This window comes from Polypterus senegalus, chromosome 6 (genome assembly GCF_016835505.1).
Source record: "Polypterus senegalus isolate Bchr_013 chromosome 6, ASM1683550v1, whole genome shotgun sequence".
Lineage (NCBI taxonomy): Eukaryota > Metazoa > Chordata > Cladistia > Polypteriformes > Polypteridae > Polypterus > Polypterus senegalus.
The window spans coordinates 116,954,879-116,972,948 of NC_053159.1; the positions used below are offsets into that span (position 1 = coordinate 116,954,879).

Here is an 18,070-nt window from a genome sequence, read left to right on the forward strand (position 1 = left end):
TCTACCACCAACGTTGTCAAACATTCTTTTGCCTTTCGGTGTTATAAAACCAGCCCAGCTTGCACCACCTCTACATCCACTCCCTGAATCGTGACGGGGCGTAGAGGCTTTTTTGTCTTTGATCTGTTGCCTCGTTTAGAAATCTTAATGTAAGCAATAAAAAAAAAAAAAACACGAATATATGAAATTGTAAAATGGAGCAGAAATCTAACAGGGTCTCATCAGTCCAATCTCACAGACTTGTTTACCAATCAAGGATTACAGAAAGAAGAGTGTATTCTCACCCACTACATTCTCGATTTCAGTTTTTGCCATTGGGTCGCATGGGTTCATCGTTCTAAAGATAAAAAGCAACCAGTTCCTGGTATTAATCTTTCAAATAGGTTCAACGTTAAGAAGGATAAACAGGCGAAAATCTTGATATAAACAGCTATCATTTTCATCAATCATTAGCCAAGACTCACTGTTTGTTTTATTTTTATATATATATTGCTCAGTTTCACCATAGCTGTCACGCTCACTTGATACATTTATTTGAAGTAAACTTATGTTTGATGGCTGTGTTCTTTGTGATGCGTTTTTAATGTTATGTTATAGTCTTTCCATAAAGCCTGCTGACAAAACAAATTTCCCTCTTGGGATAATGAAACTGAATTGAAGAATAAAAATAAGCACCGGGCAAAATAATGAATTTAATGAACACTCCCTTACCTGTTTAGTTTTCTTCAATTGAGTCGTTTTAATATCTACAAATTTCCCTCTTGGGATAATGAAACTGAATTGAAGAATAAAAATAAGCACCGGGCAAAATAATGACTTTAATGAACACTCCCTTACCTGTTTAGTTTTCTTCAATTGAGTCGTTTTAATATCTACCCATTCATCACTTTCTTACCCGGCTATCCAGTGAAGTATCGCCGAGAACTGTTAACAGAACAGCAGCAGCACTGAGAGCACATTCTTGGGAACACAGACCCATACTCGGTTATAACGGGTCACTTTTGGAGCCTCCACACAAACGCCCATGTTCAAATGTTGGGCAGTCAATATGGAGTACTGCTTCTGTACATGCATATTTTCCTCTTCGCGAATTGCTACTATTCGTGCAACAGTAAATTCATTTTCATTCATTTTTCCTGCCCGATTCTCCCAATGGAGTGCTTTCTGACTTATCTGTTTTTAAAGTATACAGTACTCGATTATTTAGCTTTAAATGCGGGCAAGTATCTTTCTAAATTATACTGCGTGTTTTGTTTGAAAAGTTCGTTTTTAGCAAAACATTAATAGACTAGCTAACTTCAAAGAACCAGAATCTAAAAAGGAATATAGTGTACTTCGGATTGTCTGTAGTTCCCGCCTCCCGGCCAATTAATGATCGTTGTTTCCGACACGTGCCTATAGAACCCGCCCCTCCACCGCCTTTCCAAAGTTTCATTTCTCGGCAGTACAACTGTAGATCTCGCGATAGACTAGGAGCAGCCGGGATACAACATGGCAGAAGGTACCGAGTGGCCGTTTCGGATGGGTTGGTGCGGGAAGCGCTCCGTGTTGTGTGTACGGTTTCTCAAGATTTGAGAGGTCCGTGGGCTCCTCCTTGCACGTAACAGACGGAATGCGGAGTTTAATTTCCTCTGTCAGCAGTAAAACCATTGTCAGCTTGTCTGTGCCTAGGGATGTGGGCCTGTTTGTGAGATAAGCGGGCCTGAATGTACAGGTATTAGAAAAAAATACTTGGGATACAATCAGTAATGTCTGAGGGGCGTGCCTCCTACAGTCAGTCGGTTCGGCACCTTCGGCATCGCCCAGTGACTAATAGTACTTAGTGTAAAGTAAATATGTAATGGAACGTGAAAGATGGCGTAAACTAACGGGTCGCTCTTTTTACCTGTATTGTGTCGAAGCCAGTTTAGGATTACTTTCCGACTTCTCCGTCTGTGCCTAGACGGAGCACTGCCTTCATATTTTGCATTCCGTCTCGTGGGGGTCATACCAACTTTCATTTTTCTTGTATCTTAAAGAGCGAATGTGCAAATTACTTTACTCTCAGTCCTCTCATCCAAAGCTCTATCAAATAGTTCAGCAAGATTCTTCCATTGCTCACCAAGTACTCGGATAAATACTTCTCTGATTTCTAAAAAAACTCGTCAGTCGAGATTCTCCATTCATTTTATTTTGTCTGATTACCTAGCTGTAAAAGTTTTTCCGAATGGGAAAAGCCGCTATATGAACAAAATGTATTGTTTTTGTTATTATTATTATGCAGTTATCATTTTTATTTGCCTTGAAACAGAAGAAGTGACTAAGCTGCAGAAACACCTAACGCTTTTGCGACAGGAATATGTCAAAATGCAGCAAAAGCTCGCAGACACCGAGAAGAGGTGTGCTATGCTGGAAGCCCAGGCTAATCAAGAAAGTACCAGCGAATCCTTCATCAGCCGGTTGCTGAGCATTGTAGCTGATCTTTACCAGCAAGAACAGTACAGGTTAGAATCAGTAGTTGTTGGTATGTTAGCCACAAATACTGTGATTATGAGTATTTTGTATGTTGATTTTAGTCAACATGCAGTTTAATGGATTCATTCTTTCCTCAGTGACTTGAAAATAAAAATTGGTGACAAGAAGGTGTTTGCACACAAATTTGTCCTGGCAGCACGTAGTGACAACTGGAGTCTGGCCAACCTTTCATCCACTACAGAACTGGACATGTCAGGTTAGCCCAGGCTTTGTTACACTGCCCTTGGTTCTAAAATGTAATGTTCCCAGTGTAAATTGTACGTAAGTCTTAGCATGGTGCACAATTGTCCAGTGAGTCATCCTTAATATTGGCAGCAGAGCAGTCCCCAAACTATTTGTCAAGAAGGCTGTTTATGATGTGTGTTAGGTTATTTATTTAATGGTTAGAGGAGTGTCATGGAATGCTTGCTTTCATTATAGTCATTTTTCCTTTTTTATGTGATGCAATTACGTTTTTTATTAAATTCTGAAATGTGGTAATTGCTTTGTTTTTGACCCAAGTTGGCAATGTCCAAAATGGATAGGATTTTTGGTTTACTAGTTTAGAATGTTTGATCTTAATTGCTTCTGCATATTGGAATATTCTCTCTTGATTGGGACAGCTTAACAAGAAGGTACATATTCTGGTTTGTGCGAGACACATTTCTTAAAGCACATAGTTTATTTTTGACTTAATATGCTTTCATAATAAGTACAAAATGCATCTGACAGTTCAATGAAATATGTAAACATGGAAAGCCGCAGACACTGCTGTCCTCCTGGGATAGGACACCCCAGTGGATTGTATATCACCATTTAGTTGCTTTAAAGACTCTCTTGAGCTGTTTCTTTGCATCAGTCTTGGTTTTATAAGGTAGGTTCTAATGCATTCTTTCATGATTGCTGTTTAAAGTATAATGGTTAGCTTTAGAGCATTTACACAATGTTAATAAAAAAAAAAAAGCTTCCTAATAGCTTTACTCAGTTTTTCATTTTTATATTAATCACTGGCATTGTGCTTCTGGTTTGTTGTTGAAGTTTTAAAGGCTTGGTCAGCTAATTTGCTGAGACTTTCCTCTTCCTCATGAGTTTCTGGTTCTTGTATCAGCATATTTTTGACGGTGGATTCTACTGTCTGATTCTACTCCTTTTCCTTCCTTCTTGCTGGTTAGCAGATACCAGGCCTGAAGTTGCCATGGCAATGCTGCGATGGGTGTATACAGACAAACTGGAACTGAAAGAGGATGATGTTTTCCTCACGGATCTAATGAAGCTGGCAAATCGTTTCCAGTTACAGTTGCTCCGTGAAAGGTGAATAAAGTCTCCTGTTTTATCCTTTTCGCACTTTAGATTTTTTTTTTTAATTAAAAGAATGTGACTTCTCTATCAGTTATGGAAAAATAACATTTAGCTCTAGGTATATTTACTCTTCTGGAATGTCGTATAGCAAAAAAAAAAAAGTCATGGAAAATGATAGAAATATCCCACGGGTTTTGTTCAGCTTTGTAGTTTTGGGGTCTTCTCACTTTATAATTGAATATACCCACATGGGTACTGTGTGTACCTTATTCAAGGTCACAGGAAGCCAAAGGAGATTGTAGGAACAAATGTAAATTCAGTTCACTGAGAGTGCATTTACTGTAGAATTATACCTTTATTACATGCATTTGATTTTTTGTGATTTAATATATTATTTTTCTTATTTTTACTTGAATCATTTTATTTTCTCCCAAAGTGTTATGAGATTAGCTCATGTTTAGAGAGGACAGTAGTAATTGAACTACTTTTTAAGACTTTTGGGCATCATATATAACGAATTCACACTAAAACATGGCATACAGACAAAACTGAAAATGTGCATATGCACAAAACAAAATCGGATGCATAAACTATGCATATGCCAAGTTCCATGCCTTTCCCCTTTATAAATCCTAATGAACGTGAACTTGAATGCACATGCACGTGCCTACATCCCCACCCAGACTCCTCCCAGAATTTTGTATATTTGAATGTGCAAATCAATATGAATAGCCCCTCCTTTTCAGTGTGTTGTTAAAAGACAATGACAAAAAAGCACGGGGGGGTGGGGTGGGTGGGGGATTTCAGTGAATGCAAAGTGGAGGCAAGGAAAATATACTATTTGTTGTCTTAAGCAGAAGTATAAGCAACAAAATGAAATTGACAGACACTCTAAAGTTCAAGTTAAGAAAGTTGCACAGTGTACAAAATAAAAAAAAAAAAGTGGTCAGATATCAATGTCAACATGAACGGAGAGTTGCAGCCCACCATCTGTTTATTCTGTTTTGCACAACATTACAAAAGCTGACCCTAATGCTGAGGACACGACTCCAGGCAGTGATTGTGCTGCTGTATCCAGCACATCTTCAGGCGCTGGCTGCTCATACACCTCTGCCTTGGAAACCACTGGGAGGCCATCTGGCTGTGTGCTGACGGATGCTGTTCCGAAGTCACAAAATGTAATAGTGGATGCTGTAAGAAATGTGACCAATGAACTAAAGAATATAAGAGCTATACTATGTGATATTGACCACAAATTAAAAGAATTGGTTAAAAAATAAATGCTGCATTTGATTACCTTTTGCTAATTACGTTCAAATGAAGTTGTAATGCTGTCCAATTTGGTTGATCAATGGTCAGGTTCATTATACCGCATCTCTTCGGGTATGGGCAATCCATGATTGTGTGCCACATTATTCAACATGCTTGCACAGTGTGACACACTTTCTGTGCACTATGGAGCAGCACAATGTTGGAGTGGAAATGTTTTCTTTTTGTGTAAGCAAATTCATTCTCTGAAGGCACCTTTTCTAGTGTATGGTCGGTGGAAAAAGCACCTGCAAAATCAGCTCATTCTTTTGGTGATTCATCCCTGGCTGATGTAACCTGTCCAGCGCCATTGCAATAGCAATGTACATGCAGTTGGCTGCTCCTATTACATTTGGAAAACCAGACATCGTTGCGAATTGTGCTTTGATGTTTGCCAGTTCAACCACAGTGAAAGAAAATCTTATCTGGGTGACAAGTGCATAATACCATCCAATACAGCTGGCATGGCGTGACTCAATGAGGTTTGTGAAATACCCGATTGTTAGCAAATTCACATTGAAAAGCTCCTGTGGCTAAATCAAAGGGTGGAGAGAACTTGCAAAGGAGCAGGTAGAGCACAATTCCTCATAGTCTGCCTTTGTAAAGCCAGAGCCAATTCAGAACACAGCTCCAAGAATATAGCTCCTGACAATCAAAATTGACTTAGAAGCCAGTCATCATCTATAAATACATGCTCTGTTCTGATTCACCCATTTGTGATGTCTTCTAACAATGTAAAGGAGCCATGGTAGTTGGAATAGTTTGACCATTCCGTGCACTATGATATTGTTACAGAATGATTGCAATCAAGTGCCTTAAATTAATTTTGGTGTATTTGATAAAGCCCACCTCATGGATTCCAATATGAAAAAGAAGGGAAACAACATAGACGGTGGCACTGCTTTGACGCTGGGTGCTGCCTGTTTGTGAAACTGAGCAAAAACGTGCCTAAGCATGGTCTGAGGCTGCGGTGAAAATGTACATGACTTTATGGCAAGTTTAGTTTTTATACATCTAGAAGTGACCGTGGAAATGGAAGTACATAGCATTTATACTTGAGGCGCTTTTGAGTTCTCTTCTGCTCATTGAACTCTGTTGTAAGTGGTATGTTTTTCCACCCATCTCACACAGTTTCTTATTAGTAGACAATTTACTCTCCATATGAGTTTTTTTTTGGTCTTCTCTGCTCGCTCTTGGGTCTCAGTGCACTTCACATCTAGTGTTGCATGTTATTAATATACACCACACATCAGTCTATTGACCTTCATATCACAGTTACAGGTTAACCATTCAGCGAGTGATGCTTCAGTTGTCCAGGCAGTTAGTTGCCATACCAGTGTCAACACTGTTCGCTGTGGTACTTTGATGCTTTGGTGAGGTGGACTTGTAATGCCTTTAACCATTCACAAAGATGGATTTCCATATATGTCATTTAATAAAAAGTCTGCTAATAATCATTTGCTATCAGCAGCTTAATGTGGATTGATGTGGGGTTTGAGAAGCAAAATAAGTCTTCCTTGGCTCAAATGAAATAAGCACTATTTTTGCAGAGAAATAGTACGGGGTACCATTGGTTATACTGGCTTTTCACATCTGTTTGTTACATGCATTCTGTCGTATGCCTGGCCAGATATTACCACCGACCTGTCTTTTTACACGTGTGAGATGATATGGGGTGCCAGCTGCATTCCATAAACTGGAAGGCAGTTGTATGTCATTTGGTTTGACTAGCCATTGGCACCATCGGAGACCTGTGTAAGTTAAATAACATACAACATTGTTGCATTTCATGACAGCCTTGGAGATTTTGTTCAGTACTGACAAGCTCATTATAATTCCATTGTGGAGTATTACATTTTTCCTTGCTTCAATTTTAGAATCACAACTTAAAGAAAAGGTGATAGGCACGTGTAGATTTTCTTGCACTTTGGACTGTTGCTTCTGGGAGCATTTTTTCATGGCTGTCTGGCTTATTTAATAGATCAGAAAACTGATGTGCTTTATACATGTGGAGTGCTGTTTGAAGTGTGGTGAAGGAATTATTAATGTTTTCACATGCTGAATAGCTTTGGTCAATGTCACTTGCAATTTTCTCAATTATAGTATGTCTTTGTTTCATGTATGTAATAATAAGGTTTATGAATCATTCTTGGAAAGCTGTTGGGTATACAGTTAAATTGCTCTCTTTGTTTTCAAATAGTAGGTATACACTCTTTTACTGGAAAAATGAATTACAAGTTCATCTTAATTTCACACTGATTTGACAACTGTTATAGCAATAGGCAGGCAACCAAATAACTTCACTTGGAAAAAGTGAGTGTTGAAGAATCAAACTGTGCTTGGATGTTCAGTAATTTGGGGAAGGCTGGGAGGAGTTTTTTCTCATTACCTGTGCTGTTTAAATTTTATGAATATTTTCTACTTTCAATTCTTTGTAAAAATAAAATTGATTTTTTTTCATATGTAGATGTGAAAAAGGTGTCATGTCGCTTGTGAATGTAAGGAATTGCATTAGATTCTACCAAACTGCGGAGGAGTTGAGTGCCACCACCCTCGTGAATTACTGTGCAGAGATCATTGCCAGTCACTGGGTAAGAAGCAGAATTGAGCCCATTGTCTTTTTTAGGTTGGAGTTTGTGCAATTAATACCTAATCATAATAAATGTACTTTAAAAATAAAATGAAATACAGGATGGTCCAATGTATTACTTATAGTGTCATTGCCAAATATATTGGCAACTAATATGTCACATGTGCCATTAACCTTTAGTATGAGACTGACTGAAGCTGTTTTTTCCTTTGGTTTTTGCCTAAGGAGAAAATAAGCTGCAAATTAATTAGTTCTTCATTACAAAATGAAAACATGCTAAAAGTTGTAAATAGTACCTTTGCCCCCAACTGGAAATAGATAGACAGATATTTGTCCCCAAGTGACAAATAGAACTTTACAGACGGTCATGAGAGATATATATAAATAATTTATATAAACAGTAAAACAAACAGCAACCCATAAACACACATAAGAACATAAGACCTTTTGGCTTGGATACTGGAACTTCTGCTATCAATATCAGTGCAACTGGTGGCAGTGAGATAGTCAGACTTGTCCAGATGTTCATTTGAAGGTCTTAACATAGGAGTAAAGCTGGTTCAGCTTCTTGTGTCCAAAAAAGAATTATGGCATTAGAGGTTTGTTCAGAATTACTCATCATTCTGTTGCAGAGTTTAAAATTAAACAACAGATGCCACAGTTCCAGGAACAGTCCATGACTTGCCATAACACAAACATTCATCCAACGTATGGAAAAGTGATCCACATTTATGGAGACAGGCCAGTTCTGAGTCTTTTCCACCTTTATTTTATTATTTCCTCGTATTCTTCCCATTTGTGGATGATCTGCTTCTGCAGCAGGCAGAGGTGATTGCAGTGCTACCAACTGAGAGGGGAACATTTAATATTTTCCTCTTTATGTGCTCAGTCTCCTACATTCTCCAACGTTATAGGCATAGGTACCCATCAGATCCTTCTGAACTTCTTTGTTCCTGCTGTGTTAAATTTCAAGTTCCTAGCTCATACAAAAAGCAGTTGATATGCGTGGACAGCTCTGGCCAACGCCTGCGATGACAACAGCATATCTTCATTTTAGAAGTTCATTTAAGATTTAACAGTAGCATGCCAGAATCCACATCTTAACATTATTATTAAGAATTAATAAATTGGTTAATAATCTTAATAAAAGGAAAGTTGTCCCAAAAAAGAAGAGAGCGAGTTCTCCTGTAAAAATGAGACCCTTTTACAATTTATTCCAACTTGTCAGGCTTGGAGAGTAAAAACAGTACAGCAGTTACAAAGTGTGTGTGTGTGTATGTATGTACTTACATGTGTAATGTGTTTGTATAAACCAGGAGAGTTAATAGAATCATGCAAGTTTATATCCTTGAATCTTGGGAGAATGCAAAAAGTACTTCAGCTGTGCATCAAGTTTAAACAATCTGCAGCTAAATATTTAAGCCTAGAGCTGGCGGAGCTGCCAAACCACATATTGATGCTCAAAGGGATGTAAAATGAGCAAATACTAGTAGATCATAATATTATATCAAGCTATTATATCAAAACTGTCAACTCCACAGTTTTATGTTTGCATCCAGAGAAAAGTGCCATAGATACTTGATTATTAACCAAACATACAATTAAAAGAGGAACAAAGTTGTGAACTAACTTAGACCATCTTGTGAGCAGGTTTAATTGACATACAGTGCATCACTTTTTCCACATTTTATGTTACAGCCTTATTCCAAAATGGATTAAATTCATTTTTTTCCTCAGAATTCTACACACAACACCCCATAATGACAACGTGAAAAAAGTTTACTTGAGGTTTTTGCAAATTTATTAAAAATAAAAAAACTGAGAAATCACATGTGCATAAGTATTCACAGCGTTTGCTCAATACTTTTATTGATGCACCTTTGGCAGCAATTACAGCCTCAAGTCTTTTTGAATATGATGCCACAAGCTTGGCACACCTATCCTCGGCCAGTTTCGCCCATTCCTCTTTGCGGCACCTCTCAACTCCATCAGGTTGGATGGGAAGCGTCGGTGCACAGCCATTTTAAGATCTGTCCAGAGCTGTTTCAATCGGATTCAAGTCTGGGCTCTGGCTGGGCCACTCAAGGACATTCACAGAGTTGTCCTGAAGCCACTCCTTTGATATCTTGGCTGTGTGCTTAGGGTTGTTGTCCTGCTGAAAGATGAACCGTCGCCCCAGTCTGAGGTGAAGAGCGCTCTGGAGCAGGTTTTCATCCAGGATGTCTCTGTACATTGCTGCAGTCATCTTTCCCTTTATCCTGACTAGTCTCCCAGTTCCTGCCGCTGAAAAACATCCCCACAGCATGATGCTGCCACCACCATGCTTGACTGTAGGGATGGTATTGGCCTGGTGATGACCAGTGCTTGGTTTCCTCCAAACATGACGCCTGGCATTCACACCGAAGAGTTCAATCTTTGTCTCATCAGACCAGATAATTTTGTTTCTCATGGTCTGAGAGTCCTTCAGGTGCTTTTTGGCAAACTCCAGGCAGGCTGACATGTGCCTTTTACTAAGGTGTGGCTTCCGTCTGGCCACTCTACCATATAGGCCTGATTGGTGGATTGCTGCAGAGATGGTTGTCCTTCTGGAAGGTTCTCCTTTCTCCACAGAAGACCTCTGGAGCTCCTGACAGAGTGATTATCGGGTTCTTGGTCACCTCCCTGACTAAGGCCCTTCTCCCCCGATCGCTCAGTATAGTTGGCCGGCCAGCTCTCGGAAGAGTCCAGGTGGTTTGAACTTCTTCCACTTACGAATGATGAAGGCCACTGTGCTAATTGGGACCTCCAAAGCAGCAGGAATTTTTCTGTAACCTTCCCCTGATTTGTGCCTCGAGACAATCCTGTCTCGGAGGTCTACAGACAATTCTTTGACTTCATGCTTGGTTTGTGCTCTGACATGAACTGTCAACTGTGGGACCTTATATAGACAGGTGTGTGCCTTTCCAAATCATGTCCAATCAACTGAATTTACCACAGGTGGACTCCAATTAAGCTGCAGAAACATCTCAAGGATGATCAGGGGAAACAGGATGCACCTGAGCTCAATTTTGAGCTTCGTGGCAAAGGCTGTGAATACTTATGTACATGTGCTTTCTCAATTTTTTTATTTTTAATAAATTTGCAAAAACCTCAAGTAAACTTTTTTTCATGTTGTCATTATGGGTTATTGTGTGTAGAATTCTGAGGAAAAAAATGAATTTAATCTATTTTGGAATAAGGCTGTAACATAACGGATGCACTGTAGTTCCATGGGGAATGTTACAAAATTAATTCTGCATGCATCAGACAGACTGTTCAGGACATGAAAAGCACTTGTATACTATTAAAAATATGGAAAATATATATGGAACAAAGCCAGTACACCATACTGGTGTGTATCTGCCCACTTTAAACCATTATCTTCAGTTAAAAGACAGAGTCAGGATTCCTAAATAAGAAACTAGCAGCATCTTTCAAAGAGCACTCAGAACTGGTGGCCGAATGAATTCTTATCTGCTATATTCCTTCAAAATGTTGTGGAGATTATTGCAGGTATCCAGCTGATCCGATTTGAGATCTCCAACAATAATATATTATATAGAACTTGGGCTTCTTTGCCAATCCTGTTGCCTCTGGCTATGTTTTTATATACACTTTGTTGATTGTTGGATGTATTTGGTTATTAGTAAAAGCTGGGTGCATAATAAATGACAACTGTTCTATAATATCTATGTAATTGAGAAACAACTTACAGTGAGATAATTATGCTTTAGATATGATTCTACTTAGAATTACTTCTTTTAATCATTACTTTCTATATGGGGATTTCAGGGCCTTTTCATACGCTCAAAGTGATTAACATAAAAAAAAAAATCTCTGCCATGCAGATAAGCCAAGCCCAATTTTTTGGGTTTATTTTGGACCATGTAATTTTCAGATTATCCATGAGTATATACAGTAAATCTACATTTTGGCTCAAAAGAAAGTCTTTGGCATTCTGTTTTGCTGAAACAGAATCCCAACTGAATACTTCCATTTGATTGGTTTCCAGATCTGTCTAGAAACTGAAAATTAATGTTCATTCAGTCTTTATTTATGATGAGTTTTCATTTTATTTGCTTATTATTTAATAATTGTGTTAATGTACATATTGCTGCTGGGAATTTGGAAAGCTTAAGGATTGTTAGCTGTGTTGAGTAAAGAAATCCTTCTTTAGGCACTTGGATGTTAAATTTTAAAAATGGGGGAAAAATACATAATTGTATCATGTTGGTAAGAAAGCATGCAGTTGTGTAATAGATGTGATTAATTTATAAGTTAGTGGAAACTTCACCTGAATTTCATATTCCTTTTTTCTATTCAGGATGATCTGCGAAAAGATGATTTTAGCACCATGAGTGCTCAACTTTTGTATAAGATGATAAAGTCCAAAACGGACTTTCCCTTACATAAAGCTATCAAAGTTGAGAGAGAAGATGTGGTCTTCCTGTATCTTATTGAAATGGACTCTCAGGTATAGTGGATGTACATGTTCTTCTTTTGATTGGACATGTTTTTTGAAATGCATTTAATTGTAAAATGTAGGTGCACATGATGCTAAATAATATCTGTAGACTTGAAAATGTAAATTTTTAAAATTCGGGCCTCAAGATCAGGTAAGTAATACATGCAAATGTTTATTCTCCTGCTAGTTTGCATTATCACTTAGTTGTTATTTGGCCTGCCACTATTTCTCGTATTTCTTGAGATATTTCTTCAGTTTGCTGAATAGCTTGAGCACGTTGTTTTAAATATCACTACTTACTGTGATTTATAAGGACATTATGTTGTAGTTGGAGGGTTATATATTTTTCAATTCAATCCACCCTGGAAAAAGACTTGTGGTAATACTATTTTTTTTTAAATACTCTCCAGCTTCCCAGCAAACTAAACGAATTGGACAGAAATGGTGATCTAGCCCTTGACCTAGCACTGTCTCGCAAATTGGAGAGCATTGCAACAACATTAGTTAATAATAAGGCAGATGTGGATATGATTGACCATAATGGCTGGAGCTTGCTTCACAAAGCTGTTCAGAGGGGTAAGAACAATGCCATGCTTTTCTTGTAAAATAAAAAAAAAAAAAAACAGAATATTAAAAAAAGTTGATTAACTATATAGCTATAATTTTGTTTATTCATGGCCACAGCAATCTGGTTAGGCCTTTGGCCATTGAGTCCGTATTTAGCTTAAAAAAAAAGGAGTTTGCACAATGCTAGTTTTAATATGTTTGCATCTTGTATTCTGTGGTGATATGATGAAAGCTGAGGCCTAATGCAATCTGTGCTGTGATAATGCCCAATCCTCCTACTGTGACCATGCGTTTTTGACTGGGCAATCATGGTACAGAGCAAACATCTGAACGTAGTAGAAGTGGGATTTCAAATTTTGGGGCTGTCCTATTTTTGTTAAGTAGACTTGCCTAAATATTAACATTATAATGTGTTTTCCTTTCATTACACAAGGCATCTTTTAGTTTCATATTCTGTTCAAATACTGTATTCAAGCTATGATCTTTGGTTATTTGGACATCAAAATATTATTCCATGTTGTATAAAGTAAATTTGTGTCTGAGCTTGAATTTTTGATTCATATGTTTAGTGCATCTTACACTCTCTCTGTGATATATTATGTTGAGAATGTCTTCACCATGTTTAGCTATTAATATTTTGTTTTCATATGAGCAAAAAATGACATTATTATCAAAAATCACTTCTTGTCAATATAAAAAAATAGAGAACCTAACAAAAGAAAATCTGTTATTATTTATATTTTTATGTTTAATGTGGTTACAAATGTTTTGCATTCAGTAAGGTATTAAACTATTTATCTTTTCTTTTTGTAAGCCAAGATATGAACCTGATCTTACTCCAGAGGCAAACATACTTAGCTATGGACCGTTAAAGTTGTATTTTACACTAGAAGTTGTTTAGCAAATAGATGCAGATTTTGAGAAAAATGTTTTATAGTGGGGAATATTTTTATTATTTATTATTATTATTATTATTATTATTACTGTTTTCAGTTATTAACTATTCTAAAATTGAGCAATCTGGTTTAGAACTCACATTAAAATATCAGAACTCTTAAGGGTAGAAAATATATATGTTACAGTACTCTGTTTCACTAAATTGGCACAGCTGGATGAGTTGAACCAAGCACAATGAAGAAAGTCTGGTTAATATTAGATCAGAGGTCTTTAAAGCCTGACACATGAATTTGCTCTTGCAGCTTCTTCAGGGCTGAAAGGTTAGTTTTTGATGAAACATTAATTACAGGAGAACTATATACAGTGGGTACGGAAAGTATTCACACCCCCTTCAATTTTTCACTCTTTGTTATATTGCAGCCATTTGCTACAATCATTTAAATACATTTTTTTCCTCATTAATGTATACACAACCATATTGACAGACAAAAAAAGAATTTTTAAAATTGTTGCAGATTTATTAAAAAAGAAAAACTGAAATATCACATGGTCCTAAGTATTCAGACCCTTTGCTCAGTATTTAGTAGAAGCACCCTTTTGAGCTAATGCAGCCATGAGTCTTCTTGGGAAAGATGCAAGTTTTTCACACCTGGATTTGGGGATCCTCTGCCATTCCTCCTTGCAGATCCTCTCCAGTTCTGTCAGGTTGGATGGTAAACGTTGGTGGACAGCCATTTTTAGGTCTCTCTAGAGAACATTCTGAAACTGAACCTGTAGCAGACAATAAATTTGAACATGATGACACAGAAGAACTTTTGCTGAAAAAAGGAGCCGCGTCTGTGGTCTGGAGATTTGGGCTTTAAAAGGTTGAATGTGGACCAAACAACTATTTACTGAAAATGCTGTTGAGCTAAAGTTGTCACTGGTGGTGGTAACACAAGCAATTTGCTACACCACCTTAGCCGCAAACATGCTTTGGAGTACCATGAATGTATGGAACTAAGATTGGCATCTGCCACATCCTCGGGTAAAACTGAAAAAGCTAGAGGACGCTCGAGTCAGACGTTACTTGAGGTTGCATTTGCTAGAGGACTGCCTACGACGTAAAAAGCAAGCGGTGGATTAAGATAACCAACGCCATTACAATCCATATAGCTAACGTGTCGGTGGACAGAGATTGTTAACATTAACAGAAAGTGTAGTTGGTTTACAAAAAATATTTACTCTTTATTCCTTTTCTAAGATATATGTTCAGTGCAATACAACTTTTGACAAGCACCTCTGAATATTTTACTAAGTCTAAATGCCTCTTTGGATGGTTGAAAATATGTTGTCAAAATTATAGTTTAAGTTGTTTGCAAAATGTGTTCAATAAAATGGTTCTATATTTTGACTGCAACTGTCATGCAATGTGATTCTTCTCTTCATTAGTGCCACCCCCTTGAAAACTATCACTTTATGGGGCCATGCAAACCTGTATTAATACTTGTGTGCACATTAAAATGTTTTTTTGTACAATGTACAATTCTCATGACAGTGGAATAGGTTATTCTTAGCCAGTCTACTGCAGTAATTGCAGTGGAAATGTGGTTAACATCCACTCATGCATGGGGAAAAAATACCATTGAATACCGTGAAACTAGTATAATTTTGAAAAATACCTTGATACAGAATTTTGCTCATACCGCCCAGCCCTAATTTCTGTATGAGGTGACATATCCAACTCAGCTGTTGGATAGACACGAATTATGCTTATGCTATATAGACAATGTCTTAAACTAAATAGTAAATTATATGTAAACTGTGTTGTTTGAGTTAAAGGAAATTGTTTAGAAAGCAGAGGTGGGTTTCAGCCTGTCACAGTCCTTTATAGAATTGAATTAATCTTCTCTTGACAACAACTGAAAGAATGGGTGTGTGGTCCTTAGCAAGTCACTTAGGCTTGGTGAAAGTTCATTGCTGGAAGTACTGCACACAGGAAGGTGTTGGTGCTTTTGTATTTGTTTTAGATAAATTGAATATTTATCAGGGAAGGGTTTTTTTTCCTCCTGACTGTTACAGTTCATAGTTCAAGTTTCTTTTTTGATTTTTTATTTTCCTTAAACAGAAATTGAATATTTTTCAAGTTGGTTATTCACAAATGTGCTACATATTGATTCCTAGAATGAAGTGGTTTTTATAAATTTTAAAAATACCTTGTGTGTTCTTGCAGTTTACAGTGAGGCTTTAGTGTACACAGTTCCATAGGTGATGGAAGAAGCCTTAAAGTGCACCAAATATGTCCACTTAGAAGTGTTGAAGGTTTTGATTTAAGAAAACATGTCTTTCTACATTTGTGATGCATCCTTGTGATAACAGAAGAAAACTAGCAATAATTACTTTATGACAGATTTCTGATCCTTTTTTGTCAAGATTACGATTCTTTCTTGCTTATCCACTGCTTGCAGCACTCATTGTGGATGTGGTTATGACAACTCAATGCCAAGCAAAGCCCATTGAAATCTGTGTTTATTTTATATAGCCTATCTAGGTGCATGCTGACTCGGAGAATAGTAAAAAGAGTATATACAAGTTTCATTGTACTTTGTACTTAACAATACATCTGAACTAAACAGATTACACTGCATGTTGTTATTAGTAAAAGCCTTAGATTTTTGAAAGAGCCAAGCCATCTTTTCTATGGTGTGCCTTGCTCATGCACAATCCTCCAAAAAAGTAAAATCAACACAAAGGAATAAAAAATGTAATTAATTAATTAATGGCATAATTTAAACTTAAACAATGACCTTAAACTTGAACTTTTAGCAAAATACTACTTGAGCAAGTACAACCCGAATTTGAATGCCTTCCTAAAAGGCAACAAGAAAATGAGGCCAATGTGTTAATTCTCAAATTGGCATAGCATATGGGACACAGATGTGTCAAAGTAAAAAAAAAAAAAAGCGATCAGAATGACTGAGTTTGAATGCACTGCTGAAGACTGATTTAATTGAAATAATACAAATCTCTTAATAGGGCATACATTAAAACTTGTGTTAAAACTTCGCAAATACTAACCTTAATTGTTCATCGTCATCAACATCTCAATTATACTCTACACAACTGTTTTCCAACTGTTGCGCAATGGAAATGACAGTGTAGCGCCCTTGGGTCCAGACCTGAGAGAGACACGATCCACAGGTGGTCAAGACCTGTCCAAGGAGACAGCACTTAGAGAATACTTTAACAGCCAGGAGACGTGTTGGGGATCCATATGCCTGGTGTGTTCACTAGCGACCCTCAGAGTCAAGGGCCAGTGTGCTTATGAGTTACCTTTCACCATTGATCAGTGGAGTGAGGCAGAGAGAGGACTGCCTGCATGAGTGGGCAAAGGGACAAAACAGCTGGAAAATGCATCCAGAGTGCTCTGTCTGTGGATGGCAATCTCCAAGCTGCTTTTTTGGCTGAATAGATGTGCATACCTCAAGAAAAAAAAATGAACTGCTGCATGAATATTCTTATTCATTCTCATCCTTTTAAAGTGACTGAATCTTATAATAATAGTTTGCTTTTTGTTTCTTTACTTTTTTAAAATGACGTTAATATGCTTTTATGCAATGTTCCTAATCTCAAAATTTGGATTAATATTTTTAACATTTTAGGCTGACAACTGGAAGGATTCAGATAGTTTTAAATTTTTTTATATAAACTATGGACCTGTATACCCTAAAGTCCTTTTGTAAATTGCATAAACAGAAAAGATATTTAGAGTTTATTAAAAAAAAAAAAAAAAACTTCACTTTAGAAAATAATTTTGAGTGTCAAATTAATGTATACAGTGATTGTGAAGAAATTACTTTGACTTGACACTGAACTTATCCTTTAAGCTTCTGTGCATAGAAAAAATACTGGGAAACTCAATTTACCTTTTTTATTTAATTGCAGTTGAAAGTTTTTCAGGGTAACTTGAGAGGCAGAATTTCTCTACCATGTCTGGTTGTTTGCCATGGTCAAGTCCTGTGGCTCTTTATGTCACAACTGAAAGGATAAAGCTGTGGCAAAAAAATGGGTTTCTCTTTAAAGTTGGCAAGCATTTTATTTATGACTGGATTGGGAGCTCTACAGTCGTTGAAAATCTAGGAGTAGAGCTATTTTTTATGTTTTCTCTCTCTCTCTCTCCCCTCTCTCTAAATGAGAGGGAGATTTAAAGTAGCAAAGGAAGTTGTTAATTATTCCCTTGAATGCTGTCTGCTAGAGAGAGTTCAGATTGTGGCCTTCTGTGGGTTAAGCCTGGACAGACTGACAAAATTCTTTCTTGCAGTCATTCTAGTTATTCATTTGTGAATACCTAAGTAGTAACTAGAATAATTAATTGGGAAAGAAAGGTCTGAGGCCTCATGTATAACGCCATGCGTAGAATTCACACTATAACATGGCATACGGACAAAAGCAGA

General features: G+C 37.2%; 1 protein-coding gene across 3 annotated transcripts in view; it reads left to right on the forward strand.

The window, feature by feature from the left end:
* The first annotated feature begins 1,421 nt into the window (after positions 1 to 1,421).
* ankfy1 (ankyrin repeat and FYVE domain containing 1) overlaps positions 1,422 to 18,070 on the forward strand; it is a 39,432-nt gene continuing 22,783 nt past the window's right edge. Inside the window, exons 1-7 of one of the 3 annotated variants that reach the window (XM_039756893.1) lie at positions 1,422 to 1,501; positions 2,291 to 2,483; positions 2,592 to 2,710; positions 3,666 to 3,804; positions 7,568 to 7,691; positions 12,033 to 12,182; positions 12,584 to 12,749. In XM_039756893.1, the coding sequence (XP_039612827.1) occupies positions 1,492 to 1,501; positions 2,291 to 2,483; positions 2,592 to 2,710; positions 3,666 to 3,804; positions 7,568 to 7,691; positions 12,033 to 12,182; positions 12,584 to 12,749 (901 nt within the window). In that variant the 5' untranslated portion in view covers positions 1,422 to 1,491. Of the gene's footprint in view, positions 1,502 to 1,541; positions 1,715 to 2,290; positions 2,484 to 2,591; positions 2,711 to 3,665; positions 3,805 to 7,567; positions 7,692 to 12,032; positions 12,183 to 12,583; positions 12,750 to 18,070 lie in introns of those variants that run through there. The other 2 variants (XM_039756894.1, XM_039756895.1) reach the window with 2 other exon arrangements.